The 17,565-nt window shown below is 35.4% G+C and overlaps 1 protein-coding gene across 2 annotated transcripts; it reads right to left on the bottom strand.

Annotated features, from left to right (window-relative positions):
* Window positions 1-7,856: 7,856 nt before the first annotated feature.
* Window positions 7,857-13,594, bottom strand: LOC115999036 (casein kinase 1-like protein HD16). 2 transcript variants are annotated; one of them, XM_031238768.1, is made up of 18 exons: window positions 13,453-13,594; window positions 13,227-13,350; window positions 12,084-12,563; window positions 11,725-11,850; window positions 11,570-11,643; window positions 11,408-11,477; window positions 11,278-11,333; window positions 11,047-11,130; window positions 10,751-10,845; window positions 10,539-10,605; window positions 10,334-10,463; window positions 10,007-10,225; window positions 9,790-9,920; window positions 9,031-9,205; window positions 8,853-8,943; window positions 8,535-8,692; window positions 8,272-8,460; window positions 7,857-8,191 (listed from the first exon to the last, which is right to left on the bottom strand). In XM_031238768.1, the coding sequence occupies exons 3-18, from the start codon at window positions 12,492-12,494 to the stop codon at window positions 8,132-8,134; spliced, it is 2,136 nt and encodes a 711-aa protein (XP_031094628.1). In that variant the 5' UTR covers window positions 12,495-12,563; window positions 13,227-13,350; window positions 13,453-13,594; the 3' UTR covers window positions 7,857-8,131. The 2 variants fall into 2 exon arrangements, with proteins under 2 accessions (XP_031094628.1, XP_031094629.1); XM_031238769.1 differs by having other exon boundaries at window positions 11,047-11,118.
* Between the last annotated feature and the right edge of the window lie 3,971 nt (window positions 13,595-17,565).

Below are 17,565 nucleotides of genomic sequence, written 5' to 3'. Positions count from 1 at the left end.
TATATATATATATATATATATATATATATATATATATATATATATATATATATATATATATAACAATTCTATGTACAAGAATAATCATTGGGCCAAATAATTCATCTCTTAAATAGATGAATACATAGAATTAGGAGAAAGCCCATAATATTAGGAATTAAGTGTAGACAATATATATATATTAGCATAAGGAATTGGGCCATCATATAAATACTCTTACTTATAAGAATTGTAAGGATCCAAATTAGAATAAATCCCTTACAAGGATTAAATCAAGAACTGGGCTTGTGAATAAAATAATTAATTCTGGGTTCAAGAAATATATATATATATATATATATATATATATATATATATATATATATATATATCAATTGGAAAGACTAAGCCCAATTAAATCAAATGAATCATCCGGCGGAAACGATTACTGGTCTCAAGGCTTGAACGAATTTACGGGGTGTTACAAGGTCGGACTCGGTCAAGGTCTCGGCCAACCTCACGATAAGGTCTTGGCCGACCTCCCTACCACCTCGACCGACCTCCTCGATTAAGGTCTTAGCCGACCTCACAAAATGGGCTCGGTCAACCTCACGATAAGGTCTCAGCCGACCTCCCTACCATGGGCTCGGCCGACCTCCTCGATTAAGTTCTCAGTTGACCTCACGAAATTGGCTCGGCTGACCTCATGATTAAGGTCTTAACCAACCTCTTGGGTCCAAAGTTGAATGACTTCAACCTAAAACTGCTAACACCCTAGGGGCAGTACGAGGCCCGACCTCGCCTACTGCTGAACGGGCCAGCCTCTTGGTTAACATTTCTTAGCCAACCTCATTTAAATGGCTAGTACCCTAGGGGCGGTAAGAGGTCCGACCTCGCCTATCGCCGAACGGACAAGGTCTATAAGTTAGAAGCCAAAAGGCTTTAACTTAAAACGGCCAAACACCCTAGGGGCTATACAAGGTTCGATCTTGCCTATTGCCGAATGGAAGAGTCCCTAAACACAAGGTCGAATGGCCTCGATTTAGGACGACTAAAATTCCTAGGGGAGATACGGGGTCTGACATCGCCTATCGCCGAACGGAAGAGTCTCTAGGTGTAAGATCGGATGGTCTCGACTTAGAACGACTGGCACCCTAAGGAGGGTACAAGGTTTGACCTTGCTTACCATCGAACGGGTGTGCTAAGGATTGAGGGTTGAGGTACCTTGGCCTAACGCCAACGCGAAAAAGCAAACAACAATGACAAAAGCAAAGAAAGAAACATTTAAAAAAAAAAAAGAAGAAAAAAGATGACCTCCTTAGGTCAGAATTAGGCCGAGCTCCGAGCTCGACCTGACCTCCTTAGGTGAAAACTAGGTCAAGCTCCGTGCTCGACCCGACATCCTTAAGTCAAGCCTAGGCCGAGCTCCGAGCTCAACCTGACCTCCTTAGGTCAAGCCTAAGACAAGCTTCGAGCTCGACCCAACGTCCTTATGTCAAGGCTAAGCTCAAAGCTCGGTCCGGCTCCTTGGGGTCCAAGATCAAGTCGAACACAAGCTCAACACAACCTCAAGATAGTCGGGCACGCGAAACTGGGTATGGTTCGACCTCCTTAATTTAGCCAATCTTGAGCTCATCCAGGGAGATCAAGTTAGAGAGTTCATCCGAAGCGGAGCCCAAGTCTTCGCATTTGTTTAAGGATTGGACCTAAAGCTTTAGAGATCATCCAGGGCGAAGGCCAAGTCTTTGTGTTTGTTGAGGTTAGACCTCAAGCTCTAGAGGTCATCTGAAGTGGAGCCCAAGTCTTCACATTTGTTTGAGGATTGGACTTAAAGCTTTAGAGGTCATCTGGGGCTAAGGTCAAGTCTTTGCGTTTGTTGAGGTTAGACCTCAAGCTCTAGAGGTCATCCGAAGCGGAGTCCAAGTTTTCGTGTTTATTGAGGTTGGACCTCAAGCTCTAGAGGTCATCCGAAGCGGGGTTGGACCTAAAGCTCTAGAGGTCATTCGAGGCGAGGTTGGACCTCAAGCTCTAGAGGTCATCTGAAGTAGAGTCCAAGTCTTCGTGTTTGTTGATGTTGGACCTCAAGCTCTAGAGCTCATCCGAAGGGAAGTTGGACCTCAAGCTCTAGAGGTCATTCGAAGTGAGGTTGAACCTCAAGCTCTAGAGGTTATTCGAAGCGAGGTTGGACCTCAAGCTCTAGAGCTCATCCGAAGCGAGGTTGGACCTAAAGCTCTAGAGGTCATCCGAAGCAAGGTTGGACCTCAAACTCTAGATGTCATTCGAAGGGAGGTTGGACCTCAAACTCTAGAGGTCATCCGAAACGAGGTTGGACCTCAAGCCTTAGGGCTCATCCGAAGTGAGGTTGGACCTCAAGCTCTAGAGGTCATCTAAAGCGAGGTTGGACCTCAAGCCTTAGAGCTCATCCGAAGTGGAATCCAAGTCTTCACGTTTGTTGAGGTTAGACCTCAAGCTCTAGAGGTCATCTGAAGTGAGGTTGGACCTCAAGCCTTAGAGCTCATCTCGAGGAGCTCAAGTTGACAAGATCCTCTCAAGGTGCTCAAGTTATGGAGTCCGAGTTAAAGAACCTATCGTGGAGAGCTCAATTCGAAGAGCTCACCCAGTAGCTCAAGATGAAAAACTCAAAGGGAGGAGCTCAAGGTGAAGAGTTCATGCTTAACAAGGTCGGAACAAGACTACTCTCTTTCGCTAACGACTTCTCACATCTCAGAGAGTCGGGAACTGATGATAGAATAATTACAAATCAACCTGGAGCGGGATAATATGAAGCAAACCAAGTTCAGAACACCTAGATGGATCCGGCCGACCCGGATGTCTATGCTCCGCGCTTGGCCATGGGGTCGGCCAAGGAAGACCTCCCCTCGGGGTCGACCAAGGCGGACCTCCCCGCAGGGTTGGCCAAAGCTGACCTCCCCGCGGGGTCGGCCAAGGCGGACCTCCCCGCGAGGTCGGCAAAGGCGAACCTCCCCAGCCTTGGTCGGCCATTGCGACGTTTGTTGCGGTCCAAGGCGGTTGTAACTTCCCACGATCTTCTCCAAGGTAGTTAGGGCTGATTTAGAGTATAAAATCACTCCATTGTGTCTTGTTGAGGGGGAGGCCTACACATCTTGTCCTAAGAACACTCTTGTCTTGTTATTACATCAATCTCTCCTTTGTAATAGTATTATATTGATTTAATACGAGAATTATCTCCGTGATTATCCTTTTTATCCTATTATTACCGCGTTCATTGTTTTATCCTATATTGTCAACCCCCTTAAAAGCTTATCGGGTTTACTAACTCGGGCTACTCGGATTAACTAAATCTATCAGATGTCTTTGGTTTATGAGAAAATTTTCAACTATAAGAAGGTAAATTAGCACTGTCAATAACTAATTGATTCAAATTAAGAAGACCAACAAACTACTTTTATGAGGTACAAGTTACAAAGTCAACAAACTAATTTAACTTGATTGTCACCATTTTAATTTTCATGGCATTCCTCCACCTCAAAAAGAAAAGAAATAAAATATGACACCGTAAAACTTTTTGTTTTTAATAAGGAAAAGTGGATAAACATAATACCTGACTAAAAGTGGTGACAGCATACTCACATTTTTCAAAATTTGAAATAGATTGAGTACTACTGACTTTATTACAATACAGTATCTGTTCATAACTATTTTTCTCAACCCTACTGAAACACAAAGAGACAATATCGCCTACACTGAGGCTCAAACACACAACGTTCCATATAGGAATACAACTGGGTGTCACTAGTACGCAAGAAAATATACAAGAATAGCTTATCATTTTTATATTTGCTTTTTTTTTTCTTACATAGGTCATTCGAACCCTACACTATCGCCTCCAATCATAACCTTTAGGTCAAGCGACGAACCGATTACACTACGTCCCGGAGACTTTTTATATTTGTTTTGAAGTGATTGAACATATGTAATACACTTAAGGTGTATTTGGTTCAAATATTGGAAATCAAAATAGTAATGGAAATCAAATACTTGGTAATGATAATGAGTTTAAGATGAGTCACTTTATTTGGTAGTAAATAGCAATTGGAATCAAAATAAAAAAAATAATTAATTAATTAAAATAGAAATAAATAAATATTTTATATATATATATGTTCAAATGCGACGGCGAGCTCCGGTGCGATCATGCAGCCTAATTTGCGCCGTCAAATTTCATTAATCCTACTGAAATTCGCGTATGTTTAAGTGGGGTTATTATGGTAATTTTAGTATTTATATTACGTGAATTGGAATTGTGCATTTTAGTACATAGTGTGCTGCGTTTGAATACATGCTGTGTTGCATTTTATTACGTATGTTGATGCATTAACTGTGTTGTGGAATGGTGTGTTTTAATCTATCCGCTAGTGCATTTTCATACGTAGAAGGATGGGTAACTATGTTGTGGAATGGTGTATTTAATACGTCGTCTAGTGCATTTTAATACATTGAATGGTGTGTATCTAATAAGTGTGGTGCATTTTAATACGTAGAATGGTGCATATTTTAGCACATGTTTTCGAATATGTGTAAATAGTGTATGCTTATAATCTGATATGAGGCACGTTGTGGTACATTTTAATACGTAGAATGATGTGTTCTATTAAGTATATTGATAAATTTTAAGTGAATATGTGCATTTAGTATATTGTGTGGAATGACGTGTTTTATCGGTCCTCTGGTGCGTTTTAGTACGTAGAATGGTGTGTTCTGTAACATATATATATTGCACGTTGATTTGATTAGTTGATATGATCTAATGGCTAAAAATAGGCCGCACCTGATCATGACTCTCTCTCTCTCTCTCATATATATATATATATATATATATATATATATATATATATATATATATATATATATATACACACGCGCGCGCGCGCACACACACACACAATGACCTTTTTATTTTTTTCATTTTTGGAACATTTTTCATTTTTGGAACATGTCACTTTCCCCCCTGAATTATATGCATATACCCCCCCCCCCTTCCCCGGGGTTATTCATGTATGTACATTAGCCCAACAATTATTTTAAAGGTGACAATTTTTTCTCCATTTTATGTTAAATGGACATTTACCGTTAAAAATAAATGTTTCATTTATTTTTCTTCAACAAATTATTGTTTATATAAGGGAATCAAAATAAACATAAAAACAACATACACCATTTATGAATATTATAATTATAATTTTAAGGTAATGCTAGTAACATAATTAAGACTTAAACACAAATAATATACACCATTTGTAAATATTATAATTATAAATTTAAGTTAATGCTAGTAACATAATTTAGACTTAAACACAAAAAAATTCATTAATACCAATTAATTATAATTATAATTATAATATTAATGTCACTAGCATTTACTTAAATTATAATTATAATATTTAAAAATCGTGTTTGCTCTTTCTCTCTCTCTCTCTTCTTACATTTATTTTTATTCTCACATATAAGTGAATATGACCGCAGTTTGGTTCTAGTTCATGATTTTGGGAAATAATAAACCGGAACTAGCGGTTCTAGTTTGAACAGCCGGTGATGGTTCAAACCCTTTTTTGTATTTTTTGTGTTTTTTTTTGTTTTTTTGTTTTTTGTCTTTTGTTTTGTTTTTTGTTTTTGTAAATTGATCAAATCATCATAACCTACTAATTGGTGCTAATTAATAGCATATAGATTAATAAGAAAAATTGCTTCGAAGGGAAATTAGGTCAGTCAACAGGCTCCCCAACGGGTTCAATAGCTCCGTTACTGTTGGACCAACAGGTCTATTGAACCCGTTGATGTGCACCGTGGTTGTTGAGTAGTATTTGATTATTCACTTGGCCCATCTCGTGCATTCATATAGCTTTGATTGTGCATTCCTATACAGAATGTTGTCCATCAATAATTCTCTGGTTTGATTATTCGCTTTGCCTAGGACATGCATTCATATTGCTTTGATTATGTATTCTTATACTGAATGTCGTGCTTCAATAACTATCTATCTGGTTGTGCACTCAAACACAACCCAACATCCTACTGTGCATATTAAATGTCTTACGATGCATCGCACTATGCCCACTAATGCACACATTACCAGCCTACGATGCACACCCCTTTAAAATAACATGTTCATCAACAAATCTAATCAAAAGCATAATCCAATGAAGCACGAGAAAAATAGGAAAACAATAAGACTAAATCCATGGCGAAAACTCACAACCAAGGATGGAAAATCCTAATCGAAAACTAAAGTGGCGACGAGAGCTCTAGAAAGAAAAGATAAAACTTTGGGAGAAGATCGAAGAAAAGATAAAACTTACTGGATAAATCTCCCTAAAATCAAGGAGCCTAACGCCTCAGGAAACTCCATGCAAGGAAACAATGAAGAAAATTACTCCATTACTCCCACCACTTAAATTTTTAAAAAATGGTAATTAAATAAGTGTTAAATCTTAGCCATCAGATCTTGTCCAATTGACAATCTAGATTAGACCACAAGTTCTCACCTGGGGAGAACAAGTCCTTAGGAAATAATTAAGAACTAATCTCAACCTTACATCTTAAAAATCGGACAAACTAGATAATATTTTTTTTTTAAAATGCAGTGACATTTTCATAATAATCACCAACTTTACTATGCAAACTTCAACACTAAAATATGAACTTTTCAGAATTTTTGATGTTTGCACATTTAATATTAACATATTGCACATTTAGTATTAAAAGATTGCATTTGCAAAAAATACAAAAGTGCATTGCAATTAAGATTTCAATTTTAGAATTTATGACTGAGTTTTTGGTTTAGTGGTTCATTTTTTATTGCTTAGAGTCTAGTATTTATGATTTAGATTTAAAATTTAACCTATTTATTGATTTTTTAAAATTAATCCAAGTTTGTGTATTTAGTTATTACATATTGCATATGTAAATGTTTAATTTTGCAAAGTGAAGCTGACAATAATTATGAAAATGTTACCATGTTTTTTTTTTAATCTGATATAGATTTGTCCTTAGTGTTCTCCTGATAGTGCGTTCTCGTGCGTGTGTGTGTGTGATATACACACACATACACACACGCACACATACAATCCTAATCATATGAGAGTATGCACCTTAAGTTTTACAATACGCAAAATTATCAAAATGCTACCACATATATTATAAAGCTTAAGGTGCATATTTTCAAAACTTAAGCTTAACGTGTGGCACTTCCACATGAAAGATCACATATTCAAGTCTCATTCCAATTAAGGATGTTGTCATATCATGTTGTTGAATAAATACTATGAATATGTTTGTTGAACAAATACTATGAATATGTTAAACTATAGTCACCAACAAAAAATGTGATGCACATACTCCATATTTCCAATGACTTTGTTAAATCTGTAGCATTACTAAGGCCATGTTAGGTAAATAATCAGCCTATCAGCCAATTTTGACTTATTTGACCACTATTAGTTGTTTGGTTAATAAGCATTTTGTAACTCCAAAATACTAAAATTCAAAAGGCTACTCAAAGTAGCCTTTTCAATTAACTTTTTGAGTAAAAAAATTATACCAAACAACTATCAGCTAATCTATCTATCAAATAACTTTCTACAATCAGCAAATATTATCAATTAATCATACCTTTTAATCATACCTTTTAACCCAATCAGCTAACAACCAATCAGCTAACAACCATTTAATAAACAGGACCTAAATACTAACATTAACTAAACGAAGTGCCAAATACGGAGTATATTTATTTCCTTCCCAGAAAGCAGAGAACAAAATGTGAACTCATTTTGTTTCTTTGTTTAACCCAAGATCACATTTTCTTGACATGCAATTTAAATGACGAAAGAAAAATGATGGATGGGGGTATTAAATTATGTTGTATTACATAAATAAAAGGGAGTACAACATCATCATCATGAAATGCTTACAATCATCTATCTTGGCCCTTAATGCCAAGACCAATCTGTAAAATGTTGTTTATGAAATCTGCTGTTGAGAATTCAATAGGTGGACTCAGCAGTTTTTACACAGTTGTACATGACAAGAAGGGTGGGTTTTCACAGATCAAAATCAAGGAATTCATTCCCCTAACTCACACTTGATCAAAACAATCATTTCATTCATGCGTTCATCAGCAGACAGTTCTTCCGTAACAAATTGAAGCAATGTAGAGATTTTTTGACCACTTCTCCTGCAAAAGTAGCAGCAAAATCAATGGGAGCAAAAATAATGCCCTCTCTACAAAACCAGTGGAACCAGAAATGCTCTGACCTTTACATGTGTACTCGGAAATGCAGATGTTCGCAAGGTCTCCTGAGTCTCATCCATCATTTTGCGTCTAGGTATGCTCAATATGAAAGCTGCTTGATCAGCAGTAGCTGCCATAGACGTTATTCTATAACCACTCTCCCAGCGTCTATGAATTCCTTCGCTTGGGTACAAAAAGTCGAGCTCAACGACCTAGTAGAAACCAAACAGAGATTACCAATGATTTTAAAATATTCTAACGACAAGGAATAACAAAGCAAACTCACCTGCTCAGAATATCCAGCGTTCCTGGACATCACAACGCCCCAACGACTCCCAGCAGTAGTCATGGATGTCACATGGAAGCCTTCCTTCCACTTTTTGTTTATCCATTTAAACGGAAACGATTCACTTACTTTGTAAGACTGCTGAGTGTAAGGAGTTCCTAAGCAATTCCAGGAAGTCAATTGTAAGGGTATGCCTACTTTGACAACATTAATATCGAACACTATAGTGGTGACCACTCCCTCTTTTCAAAGGATTTTAAGTGTATTTATGATGCATAATAGCCAAAAGACAAGAAAAGTGCTGTTTTAATATCCAACCTTTTGACATCACCACCAAAGAACTTCCATTAGCTGCACCAGCTATTGAGCTAATATAAAAGTTTTTTTCCCACTGTTCCATTATCCAATCCTGACAAAAATCCAGAAGGTAATCAGCTGTGTGTATACATACCACACACAAAAGGGCGGAAATGACGGAAGAAATGAAGGGAATCACCTTATGAAGGAAAACAGATGAAAGGTCATAAACTTGGGAAGAGAACCCCGTTCCTGCATCCATGATTAACGCCCAAAGGTTTGCAGCCGAAGCTACACAGCTAATATACAAGCCATCTTCATTGCCCTTTTCTACATGCTGTTGGAGCCTAGAGTCCGCAACATTGTAGTGGTATCTAAAAATCCAAAAAAATAAAAATAAAAAAATGTTATCACTTGTAAAAGTAAAACACACTTTTCCTTATGGGGGAATAATGATGATTCTAATGCTAGGTATGTATTTGCAAACAAGATCATTTAAGAATATACTGCACATCCATGCAAAAGGAAATGTCATATCTGTAAGTTACCAACAAAAAAAAAACACTAATTTAGACAGCATTAGTTACAAATATCTTGCTGATCAGCATGTCAAAAAAAACAATAACCCTTAAGTAGTTGCTCAAACTCACTAAGAACACAAGGAAACACTCAGAGCAGACACTCACAAGGTTTGATGGAATTGCCCACAGTGGTTTAGAAATGTATTTAAATAATCTTCGCAAAAGATCATGTACCCATATTGGTTTAGACATGTAATACTTCTATTTAAATCACATAGGTACAGACATACTGAAAATCATATAAATGGCAACAATAACTACCCAAGATTTGTTGGTGACACATCGGAGAAGATCCAAACAGAATTCAACTTATGAAGTTATTCTCATATAAGTGAGCAAAAGAAGATTGGCATGTTATTAACATATTAAAGTTTTACCTCTGCTTCATGGGACGGCGTGCATTATACACTGAAATCCATTGGGTAGCAGGACTACCTAACCGTACTTTCTTCCTTGGTTGTTCATCTTCCTCCAAGTTTATGAGCAGCCTTCCCCGTTTCTGCCCAACCTGAACCCGAAGAGACAAGTAGAGATTAGAGAGCAAATATCTACATCCAAATATTTCAGTACACTTCACAAAATGTATATATGAACCTTAAGAGCTCCATCAATCCTTATTGGCCTAAGTGATGTGCATGGTTCAATAAGACTTTCAAAGAAAGATATAAGCTTTGCATAATTTGGCTCCTCGTCAAACTTCATATTTGTTACAGCTTCAAGAAACTGTTTGAATGGTGCAGGACAAAAGCAACACATCAACTCTGGAGAGGTGGCCATCTTTTTTTTGCAGACAAGGAAACTCTTGTTATCACCCTGATATAATTTTTTTAAAAAAAAGAAAACCCAAGAGATCTATTAATCCTTAATTGTCAAAGCAATCAGTAACAACAATTTATTGAACTAGACTAGATGTTAACCAACCTGATAACCCTGCCATGGCAACCTTCCCTTTATGAGAAATATTAATGTGTATGCCAGTGACTCAAGATCATCCCTTCTACTTCCTGTCCGGCCTAAATGTGCATGGACGCTTGCATATCTTATTGTCCCCCTGTAAGAGAAAACAGATAAGTGCACTTTCATGCAGGATTATACTATCATAACCATCACACTAAATTTCACAAACCTGAAAATATCAGGCCTTTGGTCATATTCCACATGCTGACCAGAAGTTGAATCTTTCCACCTTGATGCTGAATAAATAAACGTATTAGATACATTTGAACAAAGTGGCACTTGTCAAAGGTGTGATTGAGTCATGCTTATTAAAATTCCAAAATCTCTTTTATCTTTGATGCAATATAATAATTGAAAGAGAGCAATACAAAAACATCCTACCCAAGCCAAGATCAATAAGATACAGCTTCTTCTCATCAGGTGTTCCTGGCTGACCAAGTAAAAAATTCTCTGGCTTCACATCCCCATGAACAAACCTGGTATTGGAATCAGAAATCAATATGAAATAGTTGTATAACACTGCCCAAGAAAATTAATGATATCTTTTAAGTTAAAAGGGAAGGAAGGGTGAAAACAGAAAGTAATAAGTGCCCACCACTACGGAAAATCAAAAACTTTGCAAGCAAAGTTTAAAAACAATAAGTACATAGCAAGAGCAGAGATCAACAAGGACTTACCCCTTCATGTGAAGCTTTTCAAGAATTGATATTGCCTCCACAGCAATACAGGCTACCATATTTGGTGACATACTGTTGCATGAGCTAATCATCATTAAAACTATACATTAAATATGCTGCGTATTCTGGCAAATTATAATGCATTGTTTTCATTTAAGTCTAGTCTTATGGATTTCCATGTAAAACATCATGCATGAGAAAGGAAATGAGAAATACACAGAACAAGCTTACGATTGGCCTAAAGAATTCCAAACGTCCCAAAGACTTGGTCCAAGCATGTCCATAACCTGAAATAGATTGCCAGCAATGTCAGCAATAAGAACAGTAAGGAGTTAGTACAACAGTAAATAGTGACACTAACCAGAATGTAAAAATCTCCCTGGCGACCCTTGTAGTGAACCCATGGAATTCCATAGCATCCATTCAGAGTGCTTCAATGAGAAATCAAGCATTTGATCATAAATTAGGCATTTGAAGATCAAAAGATTAACCCAAAGTTTAGACCTAAAACTAAGATGCTTACTTGTACACCTGCCACTCATACGGAGGGCCATAGTTGCAACCCTTACTATTCCGGTGCTCAAACTTCAACGCAACCTAAAGAAAGAATTATACTGTCATTTATTCCAGTTATTATGTCTTGAACTCTCAGAAACATTAATAAAGTGAGAAATATACCTCAACTGCGTCCGGTCCTGTTCTCTCGGTACCACCACTTAATCTCCTGCCAACATAGACTTGGCCAAACCCACCCTTACCTAACTTCCTTTCTGTCTTGTATTGAGGGGAATTGCCCACTTGAACCTGCAACCAGTCATAAAAAGACTCATAAAAACTCTTGAACTGTAAAAGGAAAACAAATTACAAGAAAGACACGAACAAAAGGCATAAATAACATTCCTAAAATATTTAAAAGAAAAACAATAATAAATAAATGCTTAGGAAAGTGTGCTAGCTATGCAGGGAAGTAATCATTATAGCTTTATTTCTATTAATAGCAAAATAACATAAAGAGTAAGAAACAAACAGAAAGATACCCTCTCAGGAACAGGAGTTGTATTTCCTTCTTCTTCAACTCCCATTATTTTATCTGCACTGCCACCATCCATTGCAATATCTTTGTCAGCAGCACCTTCAATTCTATTAAAAGCTGGTTCCCTGGCACCAACTGCAACAGCTTGAGGAGCCTCGAAAGGTGGCTCTGGGTCTAAATCTATCAACCTAACGCCCCTGCCTCTACCAGCAGCAGCTGGCCTCCCACGAACTCCTGTTGAAGGCCCTTTTGCTACAGCCGCTGCATTACCTCTTCCCCTTCCCCCACCACCTCTCCTTCTAGTTCTATTCTGTGTAGGTAATGCCAAGTTCTCTTCTTGTCCTGTGGGTTGAGGGGCAGGCTGGAGATCACCAAGCCGTTTTGATCTCCGTGCTCCACTACGCAACTCTGGCATCGTCACCCATGCAAATCACATTCCACTCTGGTCACTAGCCTTGCCGTCAGAATCTTCTCTAACAAACCCCTATTAAACAAGGAGCACATCATCATAACCTTAGGAGGAAATTATATGCCCAAAAATAGTAAAAATGGCATATTTTAGGCACTGACATTCATGAATGTGAGGTTGCAAAGCAAAACAAAAAATTCCAAAAGGCAAAGAGAGCAGTTATCAGTAGACAGATAATTCCAAAAGTGTTCATAGTTCAAAAGCAGTGATATCCTAAGAGGAAAAAACAACAAACATTGAGGCATTAATCCTCCTCTTGGAATATTTTGCTTCAAAACTCAATATTCGACAAATAAATTGACATTTAAAGGTAATGAACATCAGGAACATAAATTTTCAATGTCTGAAAGATCTCTTCGAATAAATGAAATTCATTTTGAATGGAAGTTTGTACTATGTGAAACCGAGTGAGTTACAAAATTAGCAGTTCAACAAAAGAATTCAATTCAACTTAACTTGCAAATAAAAAAAAGGAATAAAATCCATCAAGAAATCCTGATTAACAACGCAAGGAAATAGAAATTCCAACAGATTAAGAATCTACTAGAAAACAAAAATCTAATCCCAAGTACCGGACCTTAACACCGCACAAGATTCTCCGTACATTCCATTCACACCAGAAAAAGGATAATAAACAAAAAAAGAAAATCAAGAAAATCAAAGAAAGACAGATCGTACCTCAGAAACCGCAAAAGCCAGAAGATCGGAGAGCAATCCAATGAAAATCAAAGCATCGGAAACACAATTCGATTTCGCCGATCAAACCCAGATCTTTAGCCTACCATTTTCCGGCTCAAAAAACCTGGGGAAAAAAACACACAATCAAAAAAACGCAGCAAAAATAACAATCTAGAACACCCAAAACCAAGAAGAAGAAAAAAGAAAAAGAAAAAGAAAAAGAAACCTTCTTTCTCTGGTCACCTTTATCCTGTGTTGTTTGTTTGGTGATAAGGCGAAGGCTAGAATGAAGGAGATGAAGAAGAAACACTGGGTAAAATTCGAAAATCGATGAAAACAGGGACTCCTCTATATAATGCAAGTATATATAGTGTATAAATATTTATATTTATATTATAGGTCATGGTGTAGATCGTTTGTAAATTGTAAAAATGTGTGTATTCGGTGGTGTGGTGTGGTGAGGTGAGGTGTGTTGGCCCCTCCGCTACACTGATTGTATGGCTCTGTGTCACTTCCTCTCGACTCTCCACTATTTCTAACCCAACCTAGTGTTTTACTGCATCCAACCAGTTAGTTCTATTTTTTTGTCATAAAGTTATACGTTATAATTCACTTGTAATCATTTTTCATTTAAAATATTTTCCTTAATTTTCGTATTATTGTAGTATGATCATTTCTATTACAATTGTCGTACTATTTCTAATTGTTGTACTATTTCTAACCCAACCTAGTGTTTTACTGCACCCAACCCGTTAGTTCTACTTTTTGTCATAAAGTTATACGTTATAATTCACTTGTAATCATTTTTCATTCAGAATATTTTCTTCATAGTTCTATTTTTTATCATAAAATTATACGTTATAATTCACTTTTAATCATTTTTCATTCAGAATATTTTCTTTATAGTTCTATTTTTTGTCATAAAGTTATACGTTATAATTCACTTGTAATCATTTTTCATTCAGAATATTTTCTTTAATTTTCGTATTATTGTAATATGATCATTTTTTGTCTTTCATTAATAAAACTGTTTAAATTTTGTAAAAAAAAAATTCAAATTTTCAATTATAAATTTTTTTTAAAAATAAAAATACAGCGAGTCAATCCACTTTTTATAAAAACGATCAAAATTGTCTTGTATTTAAAGACATTTCAACGATTTTGTTGATGGAAGACCAAAAATGATCATGCCACAATAATACTATGATCAAAGGCGAATGTTCTGAAAAATGATTTAAAGTGGACTGTCACCTATAAATCTAGGATAAAAATGAAATTAACTCTATAATGTAATCATAAATTTAAATAAGAATTTAAAAAATATTAAAAAATATAATTGGACTTCACATATATTTAATCATTATTATATTTTCATAGCAGTCGAAATTAAAATTTTGTATAGTTAATATAGTCCATAATTATGACATAGTTAAATAAATTTATTAATAAAATTTACATAACTAATTTTGATTTATTCATATTTGTATTTCATTGATATTTTATACTAACAATATGAGCAATAATAAAAAGGAATTATATTTAGAAATCAAAAGATGTAAATTTTAAATTTTGTATGAATAGATTTAGACACATACACATATCTAATAATAAAAACTAATAAGAGTGTGTTTGGCTCATGGATTTACACATTAGGAATGAGAATCAAAATCATATTTAGTATTTAGTTGACGACTTTAATTTGTTAGGAATAATTGTAAAGATTTTGATGAGTCAAAATGTATTTTGAAAAATTAGAACTCCAAATTTATTTTCTTTAATTTGTCTAAAAATTTTGTTTGTTTCGAGTATCAAGCAAAGCACGAAGAAAATCGGTTTATTCGAGTAAAAATTACTTGAAAAATCCACTCTCAAGTTTATCAAGTCTTGAATGCTAATTTTAGAAGAAAATGGCGCATAAATATTGAGCATAAATTTATTGGAGCAAAAAAGTGACAAGAGCTCAAATAGCAAAGTTGGTAGAATGCTTGTTAGCAAGGATGGTGAAAGCATGCTAAAACTAGCCGTGAATGCATGGATAGTACAAATTGGATGGAAATAATGGATACTAGAAGAGAATAGAAGTAATGGATACTAGAAGAGAATGCATGCAAGTAATGGATACTACAAGTGGATGCTCATGGATGCTAGCAATGGATACTACAAGTGGATGCTAGTTATATATATCTAAAGTTGTAGTCTGTTTGTCCTAGTGTCTAGTTCAGTTAATGAGACTTAACTGTAGTTATTTTTAATCCAATTTTTTTTAATATTAAGTTTAGTATTAGTATACAAAATTTATATATTTAGAAACTATATTAAAATGTACTATTAAACACAAAAAATTAAATTTAAAAATAAGTAAAAAATAGAGTCATTTCCATTTTTTGTCCCAGTGTTATTGAGGCATTGCCAATTTTAGTCCACTTCATTAATTTTTGCCACATTACGGCCAATCTTATTTAGTCATTGCCACTTTTAGTCCACCGTTAAAATTTTCGTCAAATAGTCGTCCAAAACAAGGGTATTTTTAGTCTTTTCATGCTTTGGTCATCTCCTTGACCCTTTGCAGTGATTTTCCTTACACATTTTCATCCAATGAAGAGGTCCAACGGAAGCCATGTGAGCCACATTACAAAGTCATGGCTTTCGCCGAACTTCTTCATTGGATGAAAATGTGTAAGGAAGACCACTGCAAAGGGTAAAGGAGATGATCAAAGCATGAAAAGACCAAAATATCCCTATTTTGGACGGTTATTTGAGGAAACTTTTAATGGTGGACTAAAAGTGGCAAGAACTAAATAAGACTGGCTGTAATGTGGCAAAAATTAATGAAATGGACTAAAATTGGCAATGCCTCAATAACAGTAGGACCAAAAATGGAAATGACTCTAAAAAATACTAAAGAAAATAAACAAATAAGAAAGTGTTGGTTTGACCAATGAATAGTAGGTAGAACAGATAAAATGGGACAGAGGAAATATCAAATAAAATTATTTTAATTCTATATAATTAGAATAAATTTGAAATATCTACTTTGAATTGTATTTTTTTATTCTATTTTAATAGAATACATATTTTCAGTTTATATGAATTATGTTACTATTAAATAACTGTTATAATTTATTCTCAAAACATAATTTGATTTTTATCAGATTTAAATTATTGTTAAATTTATAATTTTATTAGGAAAATATTCATTAAATATTGTCATTCGTTATTAAATTTAGGCTCAATTATGCTATTTAAATATGTGCCATTAATTATTTCATACTCCTAACAAAAAATTTCACATATAGAGAAATGGAAGAACAAATTGAATACACTATCATAAGCAACAAACAACAACTCAATGAAACTACAAATGCTATTTCTTTATGAACTAAAAAAAAATTGTATATTTTAAGGTTTTTAGTTTCTTGGTTGAAAACTAGCTCTTACATATCAATATTATGGTTTTATGGGACTCGGATCCATCATCATTAGAGATGTGGGAAGTGGGACATAGGTAGGAAAATAGTAAATTTATTACCCGATGTGCTAGACCCAAAAGATTATGTACATTGCCCAAGATAACTACATAAAGGAATGATCCAAGTAACAAATAAATAATAAATGTTTGCCTTCCCCCACATCTTCACATTTTCACCCCCTTCTCCATCTTCACATTTTCCACTATGTCATGCCTTCCCTCACATTGTCACATTTTCCACTATGCCATGCCTTCCCCCACATCTTCACATTTTCACCCCCTTCTCCATCTTCACATTTTCCACTATGTCTTGCATTCCCCTTTTTTTTTTCTTCAGTCCGGATCCACTCTTCACATTTTCACCCCCTTCTCCATCTTCACATTTTCCACTATGCCATGCCTTTCCTTTTTTTTCTTCGGTCCGGATCCACTCGCGGTTGCTCCGAGAGGCACAGGAGCTGGCCTAAGGGGAATCGTCACTTGTGGGAATCGAACCCGGATTCTCCCGAAATTCTTCCCCACAAAGAGAGCTCACTTGCTACTTGAACTACCCCATTGAGTTCTAAAAGTAGCAATTTTGGTTTTAAAGATTAACGACCATGCATACAATGAAATAATAAAATAAATAAATAATAGAATAATAAAAAAGAGAAATAAAGGGGATAGGGGAAAAACTTAAACAAGAATAAAGCAATTATTTTTTAAAAAAATCAAATTGCAAAGTAAACAATTCCTGATAGTTCTTGTAAGTACACGAGTCAAACGTAATTTAGTGTGTACAATCAAGGGTCGATCCCACATGAAATTGATACCACACAAATGAATTAACAAAATAATATTCAATTCAAATAAGCTAAAGTAATCAAAATG

This window comes from Ipomoea triloba, chromosome 12 (genome assembly GCF_003576645.1).
Source record: "Ipomoea triloba cultivar NCNSP0323 chromosome 12, ASM357664v1".
NCBI classification, from domain to species: domain Eukaryota; kingdom Viridiplantae; phylum Streptophyta; class Magnoliopsida; order Solanales; family Convolvulaceae; genus Ipomoea; species Ipomoea triloba.
This window is presented reverse-complemented; position numbering and strand designations above follow the sequence as displayed.